This window comes from Oryctolagus cuniculus, chromosome 2, assembly GCF_964237555.1.
Source record: "Oryctolagus cuniculus chromosome 2, mOryCun1.1, whole genome shotgun sequence".
Classification (NCBI taxonomy): domain Eukaryota; kingdom Metazoa; phylum Chordata; class Mammalia; order Lagomorpha; family Leporidae; genus Oryctolagus; species Oryctolagus cuniculus.
The window spans coordinates 191,701,858-191,726,899 of record NC_091433.1 but is presented as its reverse complement, the minus strand read 5'-3'; the positions used below and the strand labels follow the sequence as shown (position 1 = coordinate 191,726,899).

The following is a 25,042-nucleotide window of genomic DNA, read 5'->3' as shown; positions in this document are numbered from 1 at the left end:
CCGACCGCTGCCGTAGCCTCTTCCCCATCCTGAGGGCTGTCGGTGTGGCTTGTTCAAACACAGACCTGAGCCCGGCTCCTGGCTGGCCAGTCCACGCCCGCACCTGGCTCCCGGAGGCCGGGAGGGTCAAGGGCACTGCAGCCACCTCCGGCGTGGACGGGCCCCAGGAGTCGGAGGCCCTCTGCAGTCTGTCCGAGCCTCACGGGATGCCCGCCTGCTCAGGGCGGTGGGCAGGCGGCCCCCGTGCCTAGTTGGGGTAAATGCATTTCCCACAAGTCTCCTCGGTCGCCTCTCCCCTTTCTTCCTCGGCTTGGCTGTCCTACGCGTCCACAGTGAAGTGCCAGTCAGGAATACCGCAGAGAGCAAAGGTTGCTCATGCCCGTGGGCCGCCGTGGTGAATGGCGTGGAGCCCGATAGAGGGCGGGGTGCTTGACGCTGGCTGTGCGGCTCCCGTGTCTTTGGCTTTGCGTTGTGCTCTCGGGTCGGCCTGTGTGCAGCTCCCCGAGTCTCTGTGGTGGCTTTAGCTGATGCTCTCCAGCCCCAGCTCTCGCCCAGCCGAGCGGGCAGAGAGGATGTGAGATGTTTGTCGGAGAAGCCACGTGAAGCAGGCAGAGCCTCGGCTGCGCCGCGAGGGCTCCGTGGCAGGTCTGGGGAGCAGGTGTTGGGGAGTCCCGAGCGGCAGGCGGGGGTGACGCCAGGCCCTCTTAGGGGAAAGGTGCCGAGCATGTAGGGCGAGTGGCGGCCGAGGGGCCCGGTACCAGGAGGTGAGAGGCAGGAGGCGCGAGGCTGAGGGTTAGGTGGCCTGTGGCTTCGGCCATCGGCAGGCCACTGGGAGATGCTGGAGGGCAGCCGGCGACTTCCCTGAGGACCTGGGCAAGCAAGGAAGGCTCCCTGGTGGAGTCCAGGAGCGATGGCAGGGGGCAGGCCCTGGAGAGCACACTAGCCACTGCACAAGCCGCGTTCCGAGTGAGCCAGAGGACGCGTGAGGACGGGCGCCTGGAAGGGGTCCAGGGTGCGGGGCCCTGATGCGTGGGAGAGTGACATCCGCCGTCAGCACCAGGGACCCACGCGGCATCTGCCCGGGGAGCTCAGCCTGAGGGACGCCGAGGCAGGGCAGGCTGTGTCCACGCGGCCCGGGGTGGGCCCAGCCGCTGTGTTGCGGCCGCAATGCCCGCCCCTTAGCAAACCCACGGCCCTTGCCGCAGTGCTCCTGGGGTGCAGCTGTGGGGACGTGCTCCTGCCCAGCGGGCCGGGGTGGGGGCAGGCGAGAGGAGGAGGTGCCTCCATCTCACCGCTCACCCTCCCCTGGCTGACACCAGAGCTCTGGGGACCGGAAATGAGAAAAGTGGCGAGCCAGTGAGGCCAGTGCAGCGGCCGGTCAGGGCGTCACTTCCGCCCTAGCACACGGCTGGGGAGCGCGTTAGCACGGCCCTGATGGCAGACCCCAGCACTGCTCTGCGGCAGGCGGGCGGGGGCTGACGTGGCGCACTGTCACTGTGCGCCCACAGCCCTGACTCTGCTGAGGCAGACGCCTGCGGGGGGCGGGAGGGCCGGCCCAGCCGCAGCTGACGCCCCGTCTGTCTGGAAAGGTACGGGCTGCCCGTGAACTTCCAGGCCGTCCTCCTGCAGCCACACAAGAAGTCGGCCACCAAGCGCCTGCGGGAGGTCCTCAACTCCGTCTTCCGACACCTGGACCAGGTCGCCGCCGCCAGCCTGCTGGACGTAGGTACCGGGTCCCAAGGTGGCCGTGTGGCCCAGCGGGAGGGGCGGGGAGAGTCGTCCCGCGGCGCCCACGCGTGGCTCAGAGCCTGTCTCCTGCCCAGGCGTCCGTGGAGATCCCGGGGCTGCAGCTGAGTAACCAGGACTACTTCCCGTACGTCTACTTCCACATCGACCTCGGTCTCCTCGACTAGCGGCCGGCGCGCAGGCGCCTGGGGCAGAGGTCTCCAGAGACGCTGCTCACGCCAGTTAGCCGAGTTTAGTTACAATGAAACGCCCGGTCCTCTGAACTCCCAACTCCGCAGCTCCATCGCCCTGTGTCTGAGACTCCCGCCGCCCCGCCTGTCCGGGCGGGAGTTTGAGGCGGGTGAGCACGGAGAGCCGGAGCCCCGGGGCCGGCGCACGGTGCCGTCGGGCGTCACGTCAGGCCCTGGCTTAGGAGGTGGACACTAAGTTCAGACATTTATCAGCACTGTCCAAAATATTGTTTTATTCTTTAATGGAAAAAGCCATTAATATTCAAATGAAGGAATCACATTAAAAAAAACCCTACGAGTAAGAAACAGCCTCAGACATCCCAGCAGCAGTCGGGGAGGGCGGGCGGCAGCCCTGTTGTCCTCGACGTGACGTGACCGCGCACAGTCCTGCACTGGCTACAGCAATTCATAGAATTTCTCAGTGTTTCTTGAGACGCAAAAGTTCACTGGTGCAGTGTTTGTAATGGCCATCCAGAGCGACTTCCTGGGGGGGGGGCGCCCCTTCACCGCTGCTGCGCCTCACAGCTCGTCCTTCTCCAAGTCGTCGAGCTCCACGTCGCTGAGGTCAATGTCGTCCTCCACGGGCAGCTGTGGACAGAAACCACCGTCAGCCCCGCAGGCGGGGGCACCCCGGGACGCAGCCACCCCCGAGGCGGCTCGGGAGCTCTGGAAGGCTCCGGTCACGAGCCAGTCTCCCGCGTCCTGCACCTGTTACAGACGGAGAGCTAAGCGCAGATACGTCACCGCCGCCTTTGAAGCGCAAAGCCGAGGGCCGCCCGGTGGGCGGGGGCAGACCCGCGCAGAAGCGAATGCTACAGCTTTGCCTTCCCCAGCGCGGAGCCAGCGCACGCCTGGCTGAACGCTGCCCGGGGCGGACGATCGGGGAGGTGACCTCTACGGCAGTTCATCCTGGATGTGCGTCAGGGACATCCTGTGCCATGCGGCGCTTCCAGGCGAGGCGGCAGTGCCTCAGGGAAGCGGTCCCTGCAGGGCTCCCCGGCGCAGGGCAGCAAGGCAGGCCGCCCACCCCGCCGCGCGGCCTCCCAGCACTCACCACGCCGTCCTGGCCGTCCCACGGATCTCGCACACTGATGGCAGGGAAGACCCCGCCTCCCACAGGGGCGGTGGAGCCACGCCCGAAGGACAGCTCCCTGGGGGGAAAGAGGAACCGGTCACGATGGATGGACAGCCGCCGGCCCCCTGGAGAAGTGCGCCTGCGCTGAGGCCGCTCGCCGCCCAGTCTCTGCAGACCAGCAGTGACGCCAGCCGAGGTCTACCATCAAGCCAGTCGCTGCCAGCGAGGGCGCTCTGCCGAGATGCAGTCACCCCGCAGGCCGCCCGTGTCTCCCAGACGCTCCTCGCCCGGCAGCGCCGCCAGCCTTCCCAAGAGCCGGCGCGCAGCCTGAGGGCACCGCAGCCCCGTGCTGACCGGGGGCTGGGAGGCCAAAGCCAAACACTCTACTGCTGCAAGTCCGTGGGGTTCATCCAACAACCCCCAGAAACTTAAGTCACTGAAGCCGGAATAAGCAAGTCCATGGATCCACGTGATCCAAGGTCTGGACACCCTGCTTTGGGCTGGAGAAGAACTCGGACGCTCGCAACCTTAGCAGGCACCGGACTACTCTATGCAAACACCTGTAAACATTAGCAGTTCCAGTGCGCCCACTGGGAGATGAACTCCACATGAAACTAGGGGATGGGTGACATCTCAGCCTGCTTTCTAGGCACGATGTCCTGTTGCTGAAAGCTTTGACGGGACACCTGTGGAAACACCTACAGATGAGACGGAATGGACCAGAGCAGTGGGTGACAAAGTCTGGCCACTGGTGGGCACCTGCTGTCAGCCTGGTCTACTTTGTACATATTTGGAAATCTCCATGCTGTTTAATGGCTTTCTTTAAAAAAAAAAAAAGAAAGAAACCTTGTTACTTTACATTTTTCCTGAGTTTTGTAACAAATGGATCTAAACTACAAAGATTCTAAAACAAATGCTTTGATGTTGTCATTTTATCAACTTGGAACACCTCAGTGCGATGGCTGACAGCCAGCCCCAGGTCCTGTCCGTCTGGCTTCCACTTCCCAATCTCCAGCGCCCCTCCAGGAGGCCGGCTCTCGTCAAACCAGAGGGCGGAGGTGCGGGAGGGGCGGGCCAGGGTCTGTTCCCCCACGCTGAGGAGGCTGCCTGCACGGTACAGCCCCCGGCTGTGCGCCAGGCGGGGAGGGTGCACGGCAGCAGGGAGATGACGAGGAAGAGAGCGAGGCCTGGGCCCAGAATCGCGTGAGGCCAGTCAGTGCCTTGTATTTGCCCAGCAGGGTTAGGTCCACCCCAGGGTGCGCGGAGTAGGACCGAGGGCTCTAGAAGCTGGCTCCTGGGTCTGCACACTGGGGGGGTGACCTAAGATGCCCATTTCCAAGAAATGGAAACCGTGTCACTTAGCACACTGGACAGGACTGGGGGAGACGGGGCTGAGAACTGGACGGAGCCCAGGGCCACGCAGTGGCAGGCAGGGCGGTGTGGGGGCACCCGCTGTGCAGGGTAGCTCCCCAGAAACGGGGATGTGAGAGCCCGGACTCTCTGGTTTCAAGTGCACGACTGCACACACCTGGTTCCAAACCCGACACCACACCTGACCCGAGCAGCAGACTCACCTGAGAAACTCGTTAATGCCCTGCTCGCTGAACGACCCTTTGAGCAGAGCAAACTTCATCTTGCGTGCGTTGATGGCTGCCATGGCAGGGTACCCGAACCCGCCGATGCCCAGCGCCGACTCCAGCTCCGCCTGCGCCCCGGCTTCTGTCCACAGCCACCTAGGAAAGCAGGCGGCTGTTGAGGGCACAGAGGTCTTTCACATTAGCTGGGCTCTAACTGCAGGCCTGCACAACAAGAAAGGGCGCCTCCTGTGCTTTGTGGGATGGCACGAATGCAGAAAGCAAAGCCAAGCGAGGCCTGAGAAGGCAGCTGAGACGCACTCCTCGCTCGGGCCAGAGCTCCCGGCGGCCCGCACGTCTGTGGTGCAGCACAGGAGGAGAGGCTGTGCGGTCCCAGCCCCCCAAACCTGCAGGCCCTTTCCCTGCCGTTCACCGCACGCCCCACCAGAGGCGTCTGGGCCGCTCTGCACACTCGTGTGTGGGAGGAACTCATTATGTGTTGACCCAGCGGAGCAGTGAGGCCGCGCGGAGGCACCGCTTTCCCACGCTGGGTGTCGAGGATGAAGATAGACGGGAAGGAGACAGAGGGATCCAGCCCGCCCAGCGCTGAGCCAGGAGCCACCGTTCTTCCTTGTTCTCTGGCCGCCAAAGCTGCCCTAGAGCTGGCCTGGAAGCCCAGCCGCCCACCCACCAAATGAGCCCTCTGACGCTGGTGCGGAGCACTCGAGCACGCGCACTGCTCTCTCCCTGCAGGACAGCCACGTCACCCCCGAGCTACACAGGCACAGCCCCACGGCCACCTCCCGCAGGCACCACGGAGCGCGCTCCCCGGCAGCCTCGCACCCACGTGACCCCGAGACGGGAAGCTCGGCTACTCACCCCCACATTTTCTTTTTGTATTTATCGGCCAACTTCAGAAGAACATCCAAATACGAATTTCTGCCTGCAGCTCCTGATTGAGAGACAGGGAGTTCCCCAGGTGAGTCACGGCCGGCTCCAGGGAGCAGCCGGGGGAGGCTGTGCCGGGCTCACCTGTGTCTAGGATGTGCGGCAGCACCGCCACGATGCACAGCTGGTGTTCCTCACACGCCCTCTTGGCCACGTCCTCGTTGACGATCTGCGGGGCCCAAGACAAGCCCGGCTGAGAGGCCGCAGGCCCCCAGCGCCCCTGCACACAGACCCTCCCAGAGCCGGCTTCCTCCTCCAGACACAGCAGTGCCGCCCGGGGAGAAGCCGTGTCTGGTGGGGCGGAGGCGCTAGTGTGCAGTCTGTCGGCCACACTGGCTGGGCACGGCCGGACTTCAGTGCCCCCACGCCACATCTCCTGGCTGCACAGGGCCAAGGTGCTCACCTCCAGCAGCTCCGGGGGCGGGGCGTTGTCGGAGAACAGATCCAGGGCCCGGGACACTATGTCGGACCTCGTCCTCCCACCGTCGTAGTCCACAGGAGACTCGCCTTTCTGAAATATCTTGATTGTAGGAAATCCTCGAATCTAGTAAAAAATTAGAGTAAAAACATCAACTTAGAAACACCACAATCTTCCCGGCTGCCAGGACCGCCGCGCAGGAGTCGACCACAGTGCCTGCGCAGGCTGGATCACCTGTTCCCAGGGCGCCTGTCACTGGGCTGGGCGTGGAGCTAACACAGGGCGCGTGCTCAGGGGAGGAGGCTGGTACTGAAGAGCGCCCAGACCCCAGTCCCGACGTACTGGACTGGCTTCCACTCGCTCCCAGCGGGGGCGGCCCCCTCTCCTCCTGCCTCACAGGCCTGCTCTACGGAATGAGGCCGCGGACGGCAGAGGAGCCTGGGCGCGCACTCACCCCGTATCTGCTCGACAGCATCTGGTTCACGGTGGCGTCCACGGCCGCCAGCTTCACTTTCCCTTTCGTCTGCTCTTTGACCTCGGTGGCTGCGGCAGCCCACTCTGGCTCGAGGCTACAGAAAAACAGCTGCATTGAAGCGTGCACTCCACCCAGCAGCGTGGACACCGCCACGGGCCTGTGCCAGTGGTGTCTCGCCGGAAGAGGAGAACCATGGCGCCCCGGCCCTTCCCAGATCGGACACCACCAGCCCTGCTCTGCACACACGACCGGGAAGCTGCCGTGCGCCCGCCGGTGTCCTGTGTCCCTCAGTCAGTCCTCTGCAGGAGGTCTTCCAAAACGTGCTAGAGCAAGGACTAAAAGCCCGGGCCACACAGCCGACGCGAGAAAGCACTTACTTTTTGCAGTGTCCACACCAAGGCGCGTAGAACTCAACCATCCAGATGTCGTCGCTCTCGAGGACGTTCTCATCAAAGCTGTCATCCGTCAGCTCAATCACATCCTTCTTACTTGCGCTGTCGCCTCTGCCCTGTCGTCAGGACAGAAGGTGTCACACGACAGCGCGGCCCCAAACAGCCCTCTCCAGTCTACACACAGAACAGCGCTCGCCTGGACGTTAGAAGGGAGTTTCCAGTTTTTCTTTGTGACTACACTAGGAAAACTTTCAAATTGAGGGCATCCTTCATATAAGCTCTGCCTGGGGCAGGGGCAAGGCGGGTGTATGCATTCCACGTCTAAGTTTCGTAAAAAGGGCAGGAGCGTGCAGTCTTTGGGTGAGCTGTCTATAAAACAGCAGGGTTTACGGCCTTCTAGGAGTCAGAAACCATTCTTTATACACCTGTACGCTAACGCCTTTCAGTAAAATACACGCATCACGGTTAAGCTACATGATCCATATCCGGGCATCTGAAGTGCCAATGCAGGAACAGGCACCTGGTCCGGTGGTCAGGAGGCCTGGACCACATGTACTGGAGGGTCTGCGTTTAATTCCTGGCTCTGACTTCTGACTCATTTCCTGCTAATGTGAACCCTGGAGGACCGTGGTGACAACACAAGTCTCTCAGGCTCCTGCTACCCACACGGGAGACCCAGATCGCGTTCCCACCTCCTAGGACTGCCCTGGTCCAGCCCTGCTGGCAGTGTGCGTTTGGGGGATGGGAGCGGTCTTTCTAATCAATACAGACGATACGCTTCTCCTTCCCTGTCCACTATGGACAACTTCCTGACTGCCACGCACACAAAGCAGAGCTTGTCCAAGCTCCATCGCGGCCTGCCCGGTCGACCTGGAGCAGTGCTGCGCCATCCGCCTCCCCTCTGGAATCCCGAGGCACGCGGGCTTCCCGAGCCCAGCTCTTGGGACCTGGAGCGCAGTGCAAACCCTCGTTTCAGCCCTGGCCGGGGAAGCCCATCGCAGCCTGAACTGCAGTCCTGGCAAACCGGCTCAGGCACTGGTGATCCCGCGGCGACCACGCTGGCACGCTGCCGATCGAGGGACCTGACACCTGCTGTCTTTTGGTGGAAAGTCCACCGGTTTAAGTGAAACGTGACGCCTTCCTACGGGAGCCTGCTGCCAGGCTCGACAGTGGCCCTCAGGCCTCACCTGTCTTCCGGAGCTGTGGCTGCCACTCCTGCCGCCGAGCCGGTCCTTCACAAGCTGGCGCAGGGCGCTGAGTGCGGCGTCCACAATCGCCTCGCCGGTCCTGCCCCCTGCAGGGTGGAGAGGAGAGGTCAGGAGGGACAGGCAGCCCCAGCCCAGCCCCGGCCCAGCCTGCAGCCCGCGCGCCATCTCGGGCGCTCCGCGGACTCGCGTTTCCAGAGCTGACAGGCTCACCTGAGGTTGACCACCTGCAGCAACACAAGTGTTCACGCGGGAGCACTTCCCAAGGGTGCGCGTGCGCCGGCATCTACAGCTGGCAGGACGCAGCTGTCCGGGCCACCACTGGTCTCCCCGCACGTGCACTGGCAGGGAGGCGTGCAGAGGGTGGCCAGGACTCAAACCCAGGCACTGTGATGCAAGCAGCCCACGATGGCTTCTCCCTCTTTCTGCTATCTTGCTGAAAACACTGCTAAACTGAGTTGAATCCTAATGTAGGAAGTAACAAGCCTGAATTAAAATGCATGGACCTGGGTCTGGCGCCGCGGCATCGTGGGCTAAGGTACCGCCCGTAGTGCCACATTCTAAATAGACGCCAGTAAAGAGTCCCAGCTGCTCACTTCCAATCCAGCTCTCTGCTAATGGCCTGGAAAAGCAGTGGAAGATGGCCCAAGTCTTTGGGTCCCTGCACCCAGGTGGGAGATCCAGAAAAAGCTCCTGGCTCCTGGCCCAGCCATGGCCATTGTGGCCATTTGGGGAGCAAACCAGCAGATGGAAAATGGCTCTGTCTCTACAACTTTGAATTATTCATTTCATTTAGTTGAAGGGCAATGGCCAATGGGGCAGGCACTGTGGTGCAGCAGGTTAAGCTGGCATCCCATATGGGCACTGGCTCAAGTCCTCGCTGCTCCACTTCCGACTGCGCTCCCTGCTAATGTGCCTGGGAAAGCAGAAGATGGCCCAAGTCCTTGGGCCCCTGCCACCCGTGCAGGAAACCCGGATGAAGCCCTGGCTTTGGGTTGCCCAGTCCCGGCTGGTGGCAGCCACCTGGGGAGTGAACCAGCAGATGGAAGATCGCTCTAACTCTGCCTTTCAAATACATTCCCCCTTCCCTGCCGTTCCACGTGCCCACGGCCTGAATGCCAACATCTGTCTTGACTTTTTGTGAAGAGCCCACATTCACGCAGCCTTTATCACAGTACACTTGTTGTAACTGTCCTGCAATCTCTCACAGCTTTTCTGACTGATAATCAAGCTTTTCCACGGGTCTGACTGTATGGCAGAACGAACAGGGGTTTGCTGCCACAGCCAGTGGGCAGGAACCCCCGGTGGCTCGCTGGGGACCACACAGCAACACGGATGGCATCCTGGGTGGGCCTTGACCACACACGAGGGCAGGCCATCCTGCCCCGGCTCCTTCCAGTGCCACCGTCCTCTGAACCAGTCTAGCAGGAAACATGCTGCCCCGGGAAAGCCAGCGTCTCCCACTCAGGACAGTGGCTGGACGTGTTCTCTGCAAAGGGCCAGGTGGAGCTATTCTCCGCTCCGGGGGCCTCTTTGTCCACGGCCACCACGCAGCTCTGCCGAGTGCAAAAGCAACCGCAGCCAGCGCATACTGACGCCAGTTCTAGTCCCAACTGCTCCATCTCCATCCAGCTCCCTGTGATGGCCCCGGAAAGCAGTGGGACGTGGTCCAAGTGCCTGGGCCCCTGCCAGTCACGTGGGAGACCTGGAAGGGGCTCCTGGCTCCTGGCTCCAGCCTGGTCCAGCCTGGCCTTTGCTGCCGTCTGGGCAGTACACCAGCAGATGGCGGATCTGCCTGTCTTTCCCTCTCTCCAACTACAGACGGTTCAACTTGCAAGTCACCGGGCCTTCTCGTTCACGTTGCCATGCTACAGCTTTGGAAGGAGAGCTGAGTGAGAAATCAATTCTGACCATCATGAAATATTAAGTAATAAGAGCGAGAAAGACAAGAGGGTGGCACAGAACACCGACCGCTCCACAGAGCCAAGGCAGCACGGGCCTGGGGGAGACGAAGGACGGCGCCGTTAACCCTCCAGACCGCAGCAGAGCAGGTCGGGCCGCCGCCACAACGGCATCCCACGTCGGAGCCCTAGTTTTAGTCCTAGCTGCTCCGTCTCCAGTCCAACTTCCTGCCAAGGCGCCTGGGAAGGCGGCCCAAGTACTTGGCTGCCACCCAGGTAGGAGACTGGGATGGAATTCCTAGCTCTTTTTGTTTTTAAAGAATTATTTTAGTTATTTGAAAGACAAGAGTTACAGAAAGGTAGAGCCAAAGAGAGAGGTCTTTTATCCGCTGGTTTACTCCCCAAATGACCACAATGGTCAAAGCTGAGCAGATCTGAAGCCAGGAGCCAGGAGTTTTTCCCAGTCTCCTATGCGGGTGCAGGGGCCCAGGGACTTGGGCCATCCTCCACTGCTTTCCCAGGCCATAGCAGAGAGCTGGATTGGAACAGCAGCAGCTGGGACTCGAACCGGCGCCCATATGGGAGGCCGGTGCTGCAGGCTGAGGCTGTAACCCTCTGTGCCACAGCGCCAGCTCCACTGGCTCTTAACCATGGCTGGGCCCAGCACTGGCTGTTGTGGCCGTTTGTGGAGTGAGCCAGTGGATGGAAGAGCTTTCTCTGTCGCTCTTTCAAATAAACAAAGATAAATCTTTAAAAAAAAATCTTTCAGAATTCAAGATGGGGTAGGGATCTCACCTTACAATTTATAGAAATTCCATTTAAGGAAATTCAGGCACAAAAAGACTGTGGAACTTGTGGGCCAGAGTGCCACCGAGGCAGAAATCCTGGGTTCTGGCTCACCAGGGCAACAGAGGAGTCGGGGAAGCACTCACCCTGATAATCTTCTGGTCTGTTCTTGTTGGCTCCAAAAATCTTGATGGTCGGAAAGCCCTGCACCCCATACTGACCTCCCAGGGCCTGGTGCTTGTCTGCATCAACTGCACCGACTTTTACAACATCCTGTGGAAACACAGAAGAAGTATCTACTTTTGTTTTCTTTTTAACCTTTACATTTTTAAAAAGTTTAATTTTTTATGTGAAAGGCAGAGAAACACAAAGGACAGACTTTTTCTCATCTGCTGGTTCACCCCTCAAACGCCCCCGGAGCTGGGGCTGGGCCAAGCCAAGGCTGAGCTGGTCTCTGACATGGGTGGCGGGGGCCCGGATACCGGAGCCATGCTTGCTGCCTCCCAGGGCCTGCAGTGCAGGAACCAGCTGGAGGGGACGAGCTGGGCCTGGAACCAGGCGCTCCGACAGGGGATGCGCCTGTCTCAACGGCACCTTAACCACGGTGCCAAACACTGGCCCCAGATATCTGTTTTTCTTTCAACTGGAACAAGATCAGATATGAATCCATCATCAGATCCATGCAGTAAAGGTAATAAAAGGCAGGTGAAGGCGACACAGATCCTGTGAGGGCGTCAGCCTTGGAACCAGAGACACTCTTCACAGAGAGACGGACGAGGTCTGTGGAGGGAAGCCTGCCGCTCCCAGAACCCGCAGACCCAACTCCAGTTAGGACATTTCCCAGGAAACACGATGTGCAGAAATATGCGATATGAAAATCAAACTGCAGGGGCCAGCGCTGCGGCGCACTAGGTTAATCCTCCGCCTGCAGCACTGGCATCCCATATGGGCGCCGGATTCTGTCCCGGTTGCCCCTCTTCTAGTCCAGCTCTCTGCTGTGGCCCGGGAAGGCAGTGGAGGATGGCCCAAGTGCTTGGGTGCCTGCACCCGTGTGGGAGACCAGGAAGAAGCTCCTGGCTCCTGGCTTCGGATCGGCGCAGCTCCGGCCGTTGCAGCCATTTGGGGAGTGAACCAACAGAAGGAAGACCTAATTTTTCTCTTTCTCTCTGTCTGTAACTCTGTCAAATAAATAAAATAAAATCTTAAAAAACAAAAACAAAATTACGCTGTAGAGGCAGCCTAGGAAAGACAGCTACGGTACACACAGGAGTGGGTCTGAGACCCAGCTCTGGCACGGATGTGGGAAAAGGCACCCTAGTCCACTGTTGGCGGGAATGCAAACCGGGAAAGCCACTTTGGAAGACAATGTGGAGATACCCCAGAAACCTGAATCTAGTCCTACCATGTGACCCAGACATCCCACCCTTGGGAATTTGCCCAAGGGAAATGAAAGAGCTGTCTGCACCTCCATGTGTACTGCAGCTCAGTTCACAACAGCCAAGACATGGAATCAACCTAAATACCCGTCAGCGGAAGACTGGATACGGAAATTATGGGAAAGGTACTCTATGGAATACTACACAGCGGTAACAAAATGCAACAAAATGGAGGAATCTGGAAAACATCATGCTGAGTGAAATAAGTCAGTCCCAAAGGGACAAATACCATATGTTCTCCCTGATCTGTGGCAACTGAGCACCAAAAAGGAAACCTGTAGAAGTGAAACTGACACAATGAGAAGCAATGCCTGATCAACTTTTGTCCTGACTGTCGAGGAACAACTTACTATTTTATTCTTTTTACTATTTCTTTTTCTACTTAATACCATTGGTTGAACTCTTAACACAGAATTATTCTTAGGTATTTAAATCCAACTGAAAATTGATCCCTGTAGAAAGTAAGAGCGGGAATAAGAGAGGGAGGCAATGTACACATTCCCTCTCAGACTTACCCCTAAGGCTAAAGCTAAAAACTTGCCAAGGGACTCCAAATCCCATTAAGTAGGCATGTACCAATGTCATCTCACTAGTCCAAGTGGTCAATTTCTGTTCACAATTCATCATAACGATAGACTAAGAGTCAAAGGGATCACATAAACAAGACTAGTGTCTGCTAATACTGATAGAATAAAAAAGGGAGAGAACGATCCAACATGGGAAGCGGGATACACAGCAGACTCATAGAATGGCAGATGTCCTAAACAGCACTCTGGCCTCAGAATCAGCCCTTAAGGCATTTGGATCCGGCTGAAAAGCCCATGAGAGTATTTTAGGCCTGGAAAGCCAAGACACTGTGGCAAAAAATGGCCTACATGAAAGATCTCTGTGAGTGAGACCCCAGTGGAAAGAAGGGACTATCAAAAAAGGAGGTGCCTTTCTCTGAAGGGAGGAGAGAACTTCCACTTTGATTATGGCCTTGTCTAAATAAGGCTGGAGTTTGTGAACTCAAGAGGCTTCCACAGCCTTGGCAGCTCATGACAAGAGCCTCAGGTGATTACTGACGTCAGAAATAAGAGTGTCAATTGTTAAATCAACAGGAGTCACTGTGCACTTACTCTCCATGTAGGCTCTCTGCGAGAATTAATGGTAAATCTAGTACTCAAACAGTACTTTATACTTTGTGTGTCTGTGTGCATGCAAACTGTTGAAATCTTTATACAGTATAGAGCTAATCTTCTGTATATAATTAAAAATGAATCTTAATGAAGAATGGGATGGGAGTAGGAGATGGGATGGGAGTAGGGGTGGGAGGGTGGTTATGGGGGGAAGAACTGGTATAATCCAAAAGCTGTACCTATGAAATTTATATTTATTAAATACAAATTTTCTTAAAAAGACCCAGCTCTGGCTCCTGACCCCACCTTCCTGCTTATGTGGACCTGGGAGACCATGACGGTGCCAATGGTTGGATCCCTCCCATGTGGGAGACCTGAACTGACTGCAGCCTCCGGCGTGTTGTGGGCATCTGAAGAGTGAACCAGCCGATGGGAGCATGCTCTCTGCTTCTCAAACAGATCCGTCGAAGTAAAATAAAATAAAATAGATATTCTGCCCACGTTCCCTACAAGTTGTTGGCAACAGAACCATGTTTTCAACCCTACGAGGCAGTCAGCTTCTTACGTCCACAGCCACCACCTGCGTACCTGCTGAGCCGCGGGGACGCCGCCAGGTCAGACTCACCTTTAAGGCACTGGCCGCTTTCTTCCACTCTGGCGTTAACCGCTGGCAGTGGCCGCACCTTGTGGGGGAGAAAACACAAAGAAGGTGAAAACTGAAGACTGCTCTCTGCAGTTTCTAACAGGCACACCGTGGCCTCCTGCATGGCATCGTGCATCTGCAGGAGGTCAGGCACAAACAGAACACCTCAGGGCCCCAGGGGCACCGTACTACTGCTGACCATCGCTTTACACAGCACCCTAATAGATAAGCTTCCAATCACTGACCCACTAAACCCTGTTCACAAGCTGAAGTAAACCGTGAGCCGTGAACACTCCCCTCCACGCGTCAGGGCCAGTCGCCTCAACGCGTGGAGCTTATGGAAGGCAAAAAGCAGGTTCCTGGATCCCAAGAAACCAGAGCTCCTGGAGAAGGAACCTGTATTACTTGAGACAGACAGACAGACAGATTACCCACTGGCTGGGTAACACCCCAAGTGCCTGCAATGGTTGGGGGGGGGGGGTTAAGCTGGAAGCCAGGAACTCAACCCAAGACTCCCTGTGGGGGGCGGCAACCCGACCACCCGCCCATCACCCACTGCCCCCAGAGCTCAGAACTGGGCAGCAACCTGACCACCCGCCCATCACCCACTGCCCCCAGAGCTCAGAACTGGGCAGCAACCCGACCACCCGCCCATCACCCACTGCCCCTAGAGCTCAGAACTGAAGCCAGGCTCTCCAGTGTGGGACGCAGGGATCCTAACTGCCAGGCTCACGCCCGTCCCAAAATGTGCATCCCGGAAGTTCTACTGCTGATAGACCTATGAGGTCTGAGATCCCCGATGTAAATGGACCTTTTCACTTCATGGACACTGCATCTAGCCCGTCTCCTGTGTTTACATCTGAACACCCCTTGGCAGTTCAACATGCTCAAATAAACCCGAGTTAGAAGCCTAACAAGTTGTGAGCCATTGGTGTGTGTATGTGCGCGTATGCGGTAGACAGCAGGTGTGCCTGACCCGGGGGAGGGAGACAAGAACACAAAGAAAAACTTAACCCTGTGAGGTCCTAGTACTTAAACTACCATGAAAAATCACACATCATACCCTTTGGTCACACCCTTGTTACGTTTCCGACATTCATCAAGGTGTTTATTGTCATGACTGTGCCACATCCATCATATGCAAATACCACAGTTCACTTGTTCATAGATAACTTGATTCATTTAATTTATTTGAAAGGAAGAGCTACAGGGGGGTGGGAGGAGGGGCCCCAGAGACTGACCATCCATATGCTGGTTCACTCCCCAGATGGCCACAGTGGCTGGGACTGGAGCTTCATCAGAGCCTCCCACGTGGATGCAGGGGCCCAAGCACTCGGGCCACCTGCTGCTGCTTTCCTAGGCCATTAGTAGGGAGCAGCTGGGTCTTGAACCAGCACCCGGACGGGATGCCAGCGTTGCAGGCGGCAGCTCTGCCTGCTTCACCACAACATGGGGCCCAGTGCTTTTTTTTTTTTTTTTTAAACCAAGCAAATTCTCTTCTAATTAGGTCTCTAAGGACCTAACAAGCAAGTAACATGTGCCGGCACCAAGATGCACACTTTCTGTAGACTCTGTTTAACTGGCAGAACACTGAAGACGGCATCAGTATTTTTTTTCACAGAGGATGAAATGGAGGCAGGGAAGAAACTGACCGTGTATCACACAGCCACCCAGCGCCAGTGCCTGACGTCCAGTCCCCATGAAATGCCCACACCCCCAACACAGACCACGAGGCCAGACCTTTCAGGGGCACGTGGGAACGCTGCTTGCACCTGTTTACGCACAGTATATCCTGTCGCCCTGGGGATGCTCAGAATCCTGACCGTAATTTTTACAGAGCTTTGCGCCCCTTAAGTCTAGTTTATCTATGAAAAGGGGACTCAAGTTTTAAGACGCCATGACAGCTCACACCCCTCACTCCGAGTGTCAAGGGAAGGTACAAGCAGATCATAATGCCATGTCAACATAACGCAAGCTCTGACTTGGACCACATGCAGGCCAAATTCCCAAGGGACTGGTGGCTAAACATTTAAGACCTTGAATGGGGGGAAAATCCCTTAATTTCACTAACCTATAACTGAAATTTAGGATTTCTTTCAATTATGACTCTAAACAGTATTCTATAGTTGGTTAGTACTAAAACAAAAATCACAACTATTCTCTGATTACCATCATGACCACCGGGGATATCTTTGAAGATCATTTATGTGGCCAGCGTTGTGGCACAGCAGGTAAAGCCGCCACCTGTGAGGCAGGCATCTCATGTGAATGCTGGTTCATGTCCCAGCTGCTCCACTTCCGACCCAGTTCCCTGCTAATGCACCTGGGACGGCAGCGGAAGACGGCCCAGGTCCTTGAGCCCCGGCACACAGCTGGAGGCCTGGATGAACTCCTGGCTCCCCCTGGCCCAGCCTGGGCCGTTGCAGCCACTTGGGGAGTGAACCAGCGGATGGAAGGATTCTCTCCCTACGTCTCTCCATCTCTGTAACTCTTTGAAATAAATAAATCTTTTTTAAAATAATCCCTTCTGCACGTAACTTTAGGATTACAACGGCTGGGCCTGCAGCCGGCTGCTGGTACTGACTGCTCAGTAGGAAGTACAGGGTGAGCGTCCCTAACCTGAAAACCCGGCATCGGAAACTCGTGCAGTGTCTCAAACTCCCCAGATTCTGGTCTTTGGATTAGGGATGTTCAGCCAACAAAGCCCATGCCAACATTCCAAAATCCAAACCCCCAAATTGAAGCCCCTCTGGCCCCAGCCACCTGGGATAAGGGAGGCTCCACGCGTGCTGCTCCCACATCAGGATTCACCCTAGTACCTCAGCAGCCGCACTTCCACTCCTAGTTTTCCTTTGTGATTCTGCTTGCTACACATCGTACACACAAAACCTTCACTCTGAGGAGGAAGCCAAGGCTTTCACGGGACTGCAGACACAGGAAGTGGCTAGAAGTGCCTGCTTAGACAGACGTCTCCTAACCCACAGCACCAGCAAGTGAACTCCAAGTACAGCAACAGTCACCCCTGCGGATCCAGACTCTGCCTTTCCAATTATGCTGTCTGGTATCACTTCAAAAAGAGAAAGATTTTAATTTGAGGGGCAGGTGAGAGAGGGAGGGAGGGAGAGAGAGAGAGGGAGGGAGGGAGGGAGGGAGGGAGGGAGGGAGAAGGAGGGGAGAGAGAGAGAACACGTGCTTCCTCTGCAGGTTCAATCCACAAATGCCTCCAACAGCCCAGGCTGGGCCAAGCCAAAGCCAGGAGCCAGCTCAACATGGGTCTCCTCCTGGGTGGCAGTGACCCAAGTCCTTGGCTGACCATCACCACTGCCTCCCGAGGTGTGCACGAGCAGGTAGCTGGACTGGAAGCGGAGCCAGGCCTCAAGGCCAGGCACTCTGATGTGGGATGCAGGCTGTCTTACTCGCCGTGCCAAACACCTGCTCCCAAATCAGTGTTCTTTCCATCCTTAACCCACTACCTCATCATAAGGAGAGATCTTAAAACTGTTAAGGTTTCAGGGGCTGGCATTGTGGCACAGCAGGTTAAGTGGGATCGGGGTGTTGGTTCAAGTCCTGGCTACCCTGTTTCTGATCCCGCTTCCTGCCAACGAGCTGGGAAGCCAGTAGACAGTGACCTTACAACCCTGATGGGAGACCCAGGTGCAGTTCCTGGCCCAGTGCTTGCTGCTGTGTGCATTTAGGGAGTGAACCAGCAGATGGAAGCTCGCTCGCTCTGTTCTTTTCCCTTTCAAATACAAATAAATCTTTTTTTAAAAATAAGGTTTTTTCTTCTTTCTCATGACAATGAGCTACTTCAACCTTTATCACCAACTCAGTCTTGTGGCCTTTAACAGACTCAGCATTTTTTTTTGTGGAGGTTCCCATCTCTCTCTTCTACTTTGCAAGCAAACTGGAAGCCAGGCAAAGCAAATGACTAAATAAAATTAGATTTTCATGTAGTGTTTCCCCCAATTTCTCTATTGTACTTACCATGGGGCGTAGAATTCTACGAGCCACAAACTGTCGCTCTGAATGACTTCTCTGTTGAAATTCGATGGTGTTAGCTCGATGACGTCATCGCTAGAGGAATACAGACCGTTCACAGCTAGAAAGAAGGTGCAGCTCACCAAACCTGGAGGACAAACACACACGCGGTCAGTGCGGGGGCTCACGGCTCCAGCATGGACACCTGGGCACCCAGGGCTCCGCGACTAAGGCCTCACATGGAGGGAGGCTCTGTCCCGTGCCCTCCTGGCTGCAGCCGAGCCCCGGCACCGCCCTGGCCCAGGCAGCGCTGACAACAGGCTGTCCTCACCCTCACCCTCACCACGCAGTGTTCCTGGAGCTTTTCACGAGTTACCATCTCCATCCTTAGCCACCCCGTGGAGCGGCTGTCCCCATGGTCATCTCACGGATGGAGAGGCTGCATCGGGCAATCCACACGGCCCTCCGCGTGTCACTCACCTGCCTCATTTGCACACGTCTTTGAGGGGAAAACCCAATCACTTGTCTGTCCTACTGGACGTGACTTTTCCAAGGGCAATGACTATTTTTTTTTTTTTAAGATTTACTTTATTTATTCGAAAGACAGAGTTACACAGAGAGGTAGAGTCAGAGAGAGGTCTTCCACCCACTGGTTCACACCCCAGATGGCCACAACAGCTGGAGCTGTGCCGAACCGAAGCCAGGAGCCTCCTCCGGGTCTCCCATGTGGGTGCAGGAGCCCAAGGACTTGGGCCATCTTCTACTGCTTTCCCAGACTATAGCATAGAGCTGGATTGGAAGTGGAGCAGCTGAGACTCGAACTGGCGCCTCTATGGGATGCTAGTACTGCAGGCTGGGGCTTTAACCCACTGCACCACAGTACCAGCCCCAGCAGTAACTGTTTTTATAAGTATTTATATTTTTAAATAGTACTGTCCTCATAGACTTTATTTTTTAAAAATGATTTATTTACTTGAAAGGCAGAGCTTCAGAGAGGCAGAGACAGAGCCAGAGAAAGATGCGTGCTTCCATCTGCTGGTTCACTCCCCAAATGGCTGCAACAGCTGGGGATGGGCCAGGCGGAAGCCAGGAGCTTCATCTGGGTCTTCCAAGTGGGTGCAGGGGCCTAGGGACTTGGGCCGCCTTCTGTTGCCTTCCCAGGCGCATTAGCAGGGAGCTGGGTTGGCAATGGAGCAGCGGGACTGGAACTGGCACCCGTATGGGATGCCGGTGTCGAGGCAGTGGCTTTACCTGCTGCGCCACAGCCCACCCCCCAAGTGTTTTCACGTCTACCACCACCACCCACAGCAGCTATCAAGCACTGCCAGCGTCGCGGAATGAAGGACACGAAACTACACAGTTTCACGTGAGCGACCTTACACACGCAGGATGTGGCCTACTGCGTATGCGGACGTTTCTTGAGAGGCAGAGACAGGGAGACAGGGACAGAGTGAGCGCTGGAACAGACAGAGCGTCCCCTGCTGGAACACCCCTACACGCCCACAATGACAAGGGCCGCACTGGGGCCAAAGCCGGGAGCCAGGAACTCAGCCCTAAGTCTCCCTCAGGGTGGCAGAGACCGCGTCCCAGGGTCGCCTCAGCCGGGAGCGGGAGTCAGTGCGGCGCCCAGGCCCTGACACGGTGCAGGCGTCCTGGCCGCGAGACAAACAGGCCTGCGCCTGCCGCGGCATTAACAGCGTGGTGCTCCCACACCGTGATCAAGTGTCTTTCTGTTGGCTGCTCTAAGAAATCAAATGCAATTTACAGTCTCCATACAGGAAAACAAATTCTGAACGCGTATTTTAAGAACTCAGTTTGAGCTGACAATACTATCAAAATTCTACCCCCTTTAATATTTTTAAATGTTTTCTAATTACCTCCAGGACAATGATAAATAATGCAGTGTCCTTGGCTTTTTCTTGACTTTAACAAACATGTTTTCCCGTTGGTATGATGCTGGTTTTTAGATTGAATAGATCTTAAATAAATTTCTAGGGGCCGGTACGGTGGCGTAGAGGGAGAAGCCGCCACCTGCAGTGCGGGCATCCCATGTGGGTACCAGTTCAAGTCCTGGCTGCTTCACTTCTGATCCAGCTCTCTGCTATGGCCTGGGAAAGCAGAAGATGGCCCACGTCCTTGGGCCCTGCACCTGCATGAGAGACATGGAAGCTCCCGGCTTCGGATCAGCTCAGCTCCGGATGCGGTGGCCAATTGGGGAGTGAACCATCGGATGGAAGCTCTCTCTCTCTCTCTCTGTCTCTCCCCTCTCTAACTCTGACATTCAAATAAATAAATAAATCTAAAAAAAGAAAAAAAAGAAATTTCTATCTATCCTTGTCTTTTCAGCTCTGTGAAGATCGTGTCTTTTCCTTTAATGGTTGATACAGTGAATCAGAAGCAAGTCTGGAATGCCTGTAGGGCAGGCAGTGCCATCCCAGGCCTGTTTTCACACGCTGGCTTCCCAAGCAGAACCGCAAGATTTGGGAATGGCCTGCCTGTAAACACTCCCAGAAGGAGGGCACCGGTGCTGACTTAACTGCCGAATCTTCCCTCAACTCCCTTTCCAATCCACTGTACCACTGGATCTTTCACAGCCTTATGAGCCAGCAACAGATAGTGGTCAGACATGTAAATGCGGAGGAGCCCACGGCCCACCCACGGTCCCACGTGTAGCCGGGAAGGGCAGAGCGACTCTGACTCCTCTTCCCAAGCTGCCCTCAGTCAGTGCCCCTGAGAAAAATGGTTCGGTCTGCCATGGGCGTGAACAATCACATTACTCAGAGCCACTGCATCTGAACCGTCCACACGGCAGCCGTCATCGGGACTGAGGGGATCAGAGTGATGGAAGCCAGAGGAGGGTTATTACACACGGGCTGGACAGACTTGCTTTCTAGGAGCATTGGTGCCGCTGCACTGTGGACAATGGCCTGGGGGGTTATCCAGAGCGCAGTATCGGGACGGGCCACACTGACCAATGCTAGCGGGAGAGGTGGGAAGACGGAGATTGGATTGAACCACAGAGACCACACTGGGTGCCCTGGTGAGGTGGCGGAGGGGGAGACTCGGCAGTGGCCGGTGGGCAGAGGAGGAGCGAACATGCCACAGAGTGAGAGCAGTGCCAGCCAGCATTCCGTGGGGAGTAAGTGCGGTTTCTTCTTCAAGATGGGCATGGAAGGCAGAAGCACCGAGTGTGAGAGGCTGCAGATGAGGTCCAGGGGACACCTTAACAAACGCCTGGAGTCGGGGGAGAGGGAGCCCCGGAGAGGAGGAGGTGGGGAAGAGAAAGGGGGGACCCAGCAGGGCGGGACTGCGCCCTGGACAACACGCTGTCCAACTGGCAGCACTTACGGAACGCTGGTTTCCAAGACTCGGTAAAGGCACAAAAACATCAACAAACCCCACTACTCCTCTCATATTGATTACAGGTTGAAAAGACCTCAGAGCCTAACGTGAAACTTTCAAAAGTGGGCCAACGCCACCACGCAGCAGATAGAGCCGCTGCCTGCAGGGCGGCATCCATGTGGGCGCTGGCTCGAGTCCCCGCCGCTCCACTTCCGATCCAGCTTCCTGCTAACGTGCCTGGGAAGGCAGTGGAGGAGGGCCCAGGTTCTTGGGCCCCTGCACCCACGTGGGAGACTCAAAGGAAGGTCCTGGCTCTTGGCTTCGGTCTGGCCCTGGCCTGTGAGGCCATTTGGGGAATGAACAGCTGCAACCCTTTCAAATAAGTAACTCTTAAAAAAAAAAAAAAGACATTTTCCATTTAAGTAACTATCATGGGTTATTTATTACTTCCAGTGGAACCTTTTTAAATGGTGGAACCATGCTGACAATCTTGATTTTCATGTTTTCTGTGTTTCGCCATTAGCTCAGTGGCTAATATTCTCCTGCTTTCCCCTGCCCTGAAGAATGGACATGGCCCCTTCCTTAGGAGAACCTTACCGGGGGGGTGCGTGTACATGTGCAGGGCATGTGTGTGGCTGTGGAGGCTTTTTGACATCTGGTCTACCACCCAGAAGCTAGGATGTTTACTCTCGTGGGAGACAACACAGCCACACTCAGACGACCGTGCCAGGCCCTGCTTCACAGTTCACAGAGGAACCCACGTGAGAAGGCGGTCGGGTAGACACCCCCACGCCTGCTTTATAAGCCAGGAAACCGTGACAGCGAGGACAGCTAGCCTAAGGCCACATCATTAGAATGAACACAGTTATGTAACCCACGTCTCTAACCTAAGGCCTGGAGAATTCAAGGGCCCCGTGGCAGAGGCGGGCAGTGGAATTAGGTTCCTCCACCTCTCAACCACGGACAGCAAGAAAGGCTGCTGTCTCCACCACAGGTCCCAGGAGCAGACCGGAGCCACGAGGGGGGCACGCCAGGGTCCTCCACGCCAGGGCCGGCGTGACCACCGGCGCCGGGCCCCACAAGGACCTGGGTGGGCTATTTTTTCCACAGTCATGGTGATGGGTTTCAGTCTTAAATTCTGCCCAGCTCTCACAAAGCCCCTGCTCCTCACACGCGGTATCTGATGAGAACGTGGACCTCAACTCCTGAGAAGGCAACGCCACCGTGCACACTTGGGAATCCAGCTACTGTGAAGGGGCGTCCACTCTGGCGACGTCAAAGCAGCCAACAGCCACTCCCCCTGGAGACCCCCAGAGAAGCACTCCACACAAAGCAGGTCCACACTGGCCGATAATGCTCTGTTCCCAGGACTGCCACTGCTCTGGGTGCCAAGCCCCGGACAACGGGCACGTCCCACCCGGGACCCACCACTGTGCTGGGTGCCGAGCCCTGGGCACGTCCCACCCGGGACCCACCACTGTGCTGGGTGCCGAGCCCCGGGCAACGGGCACGTCCCACCCGGGACCCACCACTGCTCTGGGTGCCGAGCCCCGGGCACTGGGCACGTCCCACCCGGGACCCACCACTGCGCTGGGTGCCGAGCCCCGGGCACTGGGCACGTCCCACCCGGGACCCACCACTGCTCTGGGTGCCGAGCCCCGGGCACTGGGCACGTCCCACCCGGGACCCACCACTGCGCTGGGTGCCGAGCCCCGGGCACTGGGCACGTCCCACCCGGGACCCACCACTGCGCTGGGTGCCGAGCCCCGGGCACTGGGCACGTCCCACCCGGGACCCACCACTGCGCTGGGTGCCGAGCCCCGGACAACGGGCACGTCCCACCTGGGACCCACCACTGCGCTGGGTGCCGAGCCCCGGACAACGGGCACGTCCCACCCGGGACCCACCACTGCTCTGGGTGCCGAGCCCCGGGCACTGGGCACGTCCCACCCGGGACCCACCACTGCGCTGGGTGCCGAGCCCCGGACAACGGGCACGTCCCACTCGGGACCCACCACTGCGCTGGGTGCCGAGCCCCGGGCACTGGGCACGTCCCACCCGGGACCCACGGAGCGGCCGGCTCGGCCTGTGGCTGCCCACTCCAGCACGGCAGCTTCAGCTGTGCAGACTCAACACCCGCAGCGCGTCTCCCTCACACCTGCTGGCGGGAGGGAACACCGGTGAGCGAGAGCCACGCCCCGGGCTGGACCTGCACCGGCCCCGGTGCAGCTCACACACGCACACCGTGCCCCCTCGCCCGATCGCAAGCACGTGCACGTCGTCTCCTCCCTTTGCACTCACTCACTGCTCCCCGGGACCTCCACCCCTACAATGCTGCACCCTGGGAGGGCCACCCAGCTCGTGGGTGTGGGCTGCGCGGGCTCAGAGCTGCCTGCGCGCCGGGCGGGACCGGACCTCAACTTCGCCCACGGCCCCGAACACGGGACACGACCCCGGGCGCCCGGCCTCCATTTGCTCGCGCCCCACGGAAGGTGCTCTTAGCAGCCCGATGCGGCTTCCGGAGGGCGCTGCTCCCTCCGTTCAGGGCTGGGCTCCGCGCAGAGCCCGCGGGAGCCACGCGCCGCGGCCCCCGACGCCCAGCCGGGCTCCCGCCTCCGGCCCCGGCGCACGAGGAGCTCGGCCCCCGGCTGGGCTGCAGCGCCTCCGCCCCAAGGAGGCCCCTTCCCGCCTCGCCCCCCGGGCCCGGCTCCGCACCGCCCGCGGGCCGCCACACGGCTCCTCCACGGGACCCCGCCGGCGCCCCGGCGAAGACGTCGCTCCCGAGCCTCCCCGGCCAGCGCCCACCCGCCGCAGACCCGCGCCTACCGAGCCCCAGGCGAGCCATGCCGAGCGCCGGCGCCTGCCGCCCCTGCCGCCGCCGCCTCAGCTCTGCCGCGCCCCCGCCTCCACGTCCCGCCCTCGGCTGCTCCGGCGGGCGGCGCGGCGCCGGCGCGGGGGCGGGGCCGGAAGGGCTCCGCCGCGCCGTGGCCGTGGCTCATTGGCTGCGGCGGGCTTCGCTCACTCGCGGAACCAATGGGAAGCGGCCGGGTAGAGGTTACGGGTTTGGCTTTTTTTCACAGGCGGCGGCGGAAGGCGGGGCCTCTGGGGGCGGGGCCAGGTGGCCTGTGCGTTCCGGTCCCGCTCCGGTCCCGGGTGCCCCCTTGGGCTTCGCATGGTTTCTTCCGGTAGAGGCCCGTCCGGGGTGTTCTCGCCCCGCATCCCGCCTTCCCGCAGCCGCCCACCTTAGCTGGCGTAGTCCCCGCCGGTGCCTGAGGGCCCCCAGCGCGCCCGCGACTTAGTGATTGACGTTAAAGCCGCCTGTGCGGGGCGTGCGTGGCCCGCACCGTCTGTGCTGGAATGCGAGGTCTCCATCCATCTCTTGCTGGGCGCACTGCGGGCAGTCACGCAGGTGGCCGAGCCCCGGCCCGAGGGTCCCCGCCCCGGGGACCCCTTGCAGGGCGGTGTCTTGTAAGCATCTGGCGCCTGCAGGGTGAGACCACTGTGCCTCCCCTCGGCGTCCCCTCCTCTGGGCTGACCCAGATTTTCCGGATTACTCACTTCTTTTCCTTTCTAATCTCAGAGATTTATTTTTAATTTATTTGAAAGGCAGAGTTACAGGAAGAGACAGATCTCTTATCCGCTGGTTCACTCCCCAAATGGCCACAGCAGCCTGGGCTGGGCCTTGGAGCCAAGAGCCTCATCAGGGTCTCCCACGTGGGTGCAGGGGCCCAAGCACCCGGGCCAGCCTCCCCTGCTTCCCCAGGTGCATCAGCAG

At 58.1% G+C, this 25,042-nt stretch overlaps 2 protein-coding genes across 9 annotated transcripts in view; one reads left to right on the top strand and one right to left on the bottom strand.

Annotated features, from left to right (window-relative positions):
* Positions 1-3,965, top strand: part of ATP6V1C2 (ATPase H+ transporting V1 subunit C2) — a 46,435-nt gene extending 42,470 nt beyond the window's left edge. For 7 of the 8 annotated variants that reach the window (XM_051827826.2, XM_051827827.2, XM_051827832.2 and 4 more), the window contains 2 exons: positions 1,590-1,722; positions 1,824-3,965. In XM_051827826.2, the coding sequence (XP_051683786.2) occupies positions 1,590-1,722; positions 1,824-1,913 (223 nt within the window). In that variant the 3' untranslated portion in view covers positions 1,914-3,965. Of the gene's footprint in view, positions 1-1,589; positions 1,727-1,823 lie in introns of all 8 variants that reach the window. The other variant, XM_051827829.2, reaches the window with a different exon arrangement.
* On the bottom strand, positions 2,182-24,223 carry PDIA6 (protein disulfide isomerase family A member 6). Its single transcript, XM_008249839.3, has 13 exons — positions 24,094-24,223; positions 17,932-18,073; positions 13,930-13,987; positions 10,897-11,023; positions 8,046-8,152; positions 6,844-6,974; positions 6,446-6,560; positions 5,977-6,117; positions 5,658-5,742; positions 5,505-5,577; positions 4,626-4,784; positions 3,031-3,127; positions 2,182-2,564 (listed from the first exon to the last, which is right to left on the bottom strand). Exons 1-13 carry the CDS (start codon positions 24,110-24,112, stop codon positions 2,496-2,498), a joined length of 1,323 nt encoding a protein of 440 aa, XP_008248061.1. The 5' UTR covers positions 24,113-24,223; the 3' UTR covers positions 2,182-2,495.
* Between the last annotated feature and the right edge of the window lie 819 nt (positions 24,224-25,042).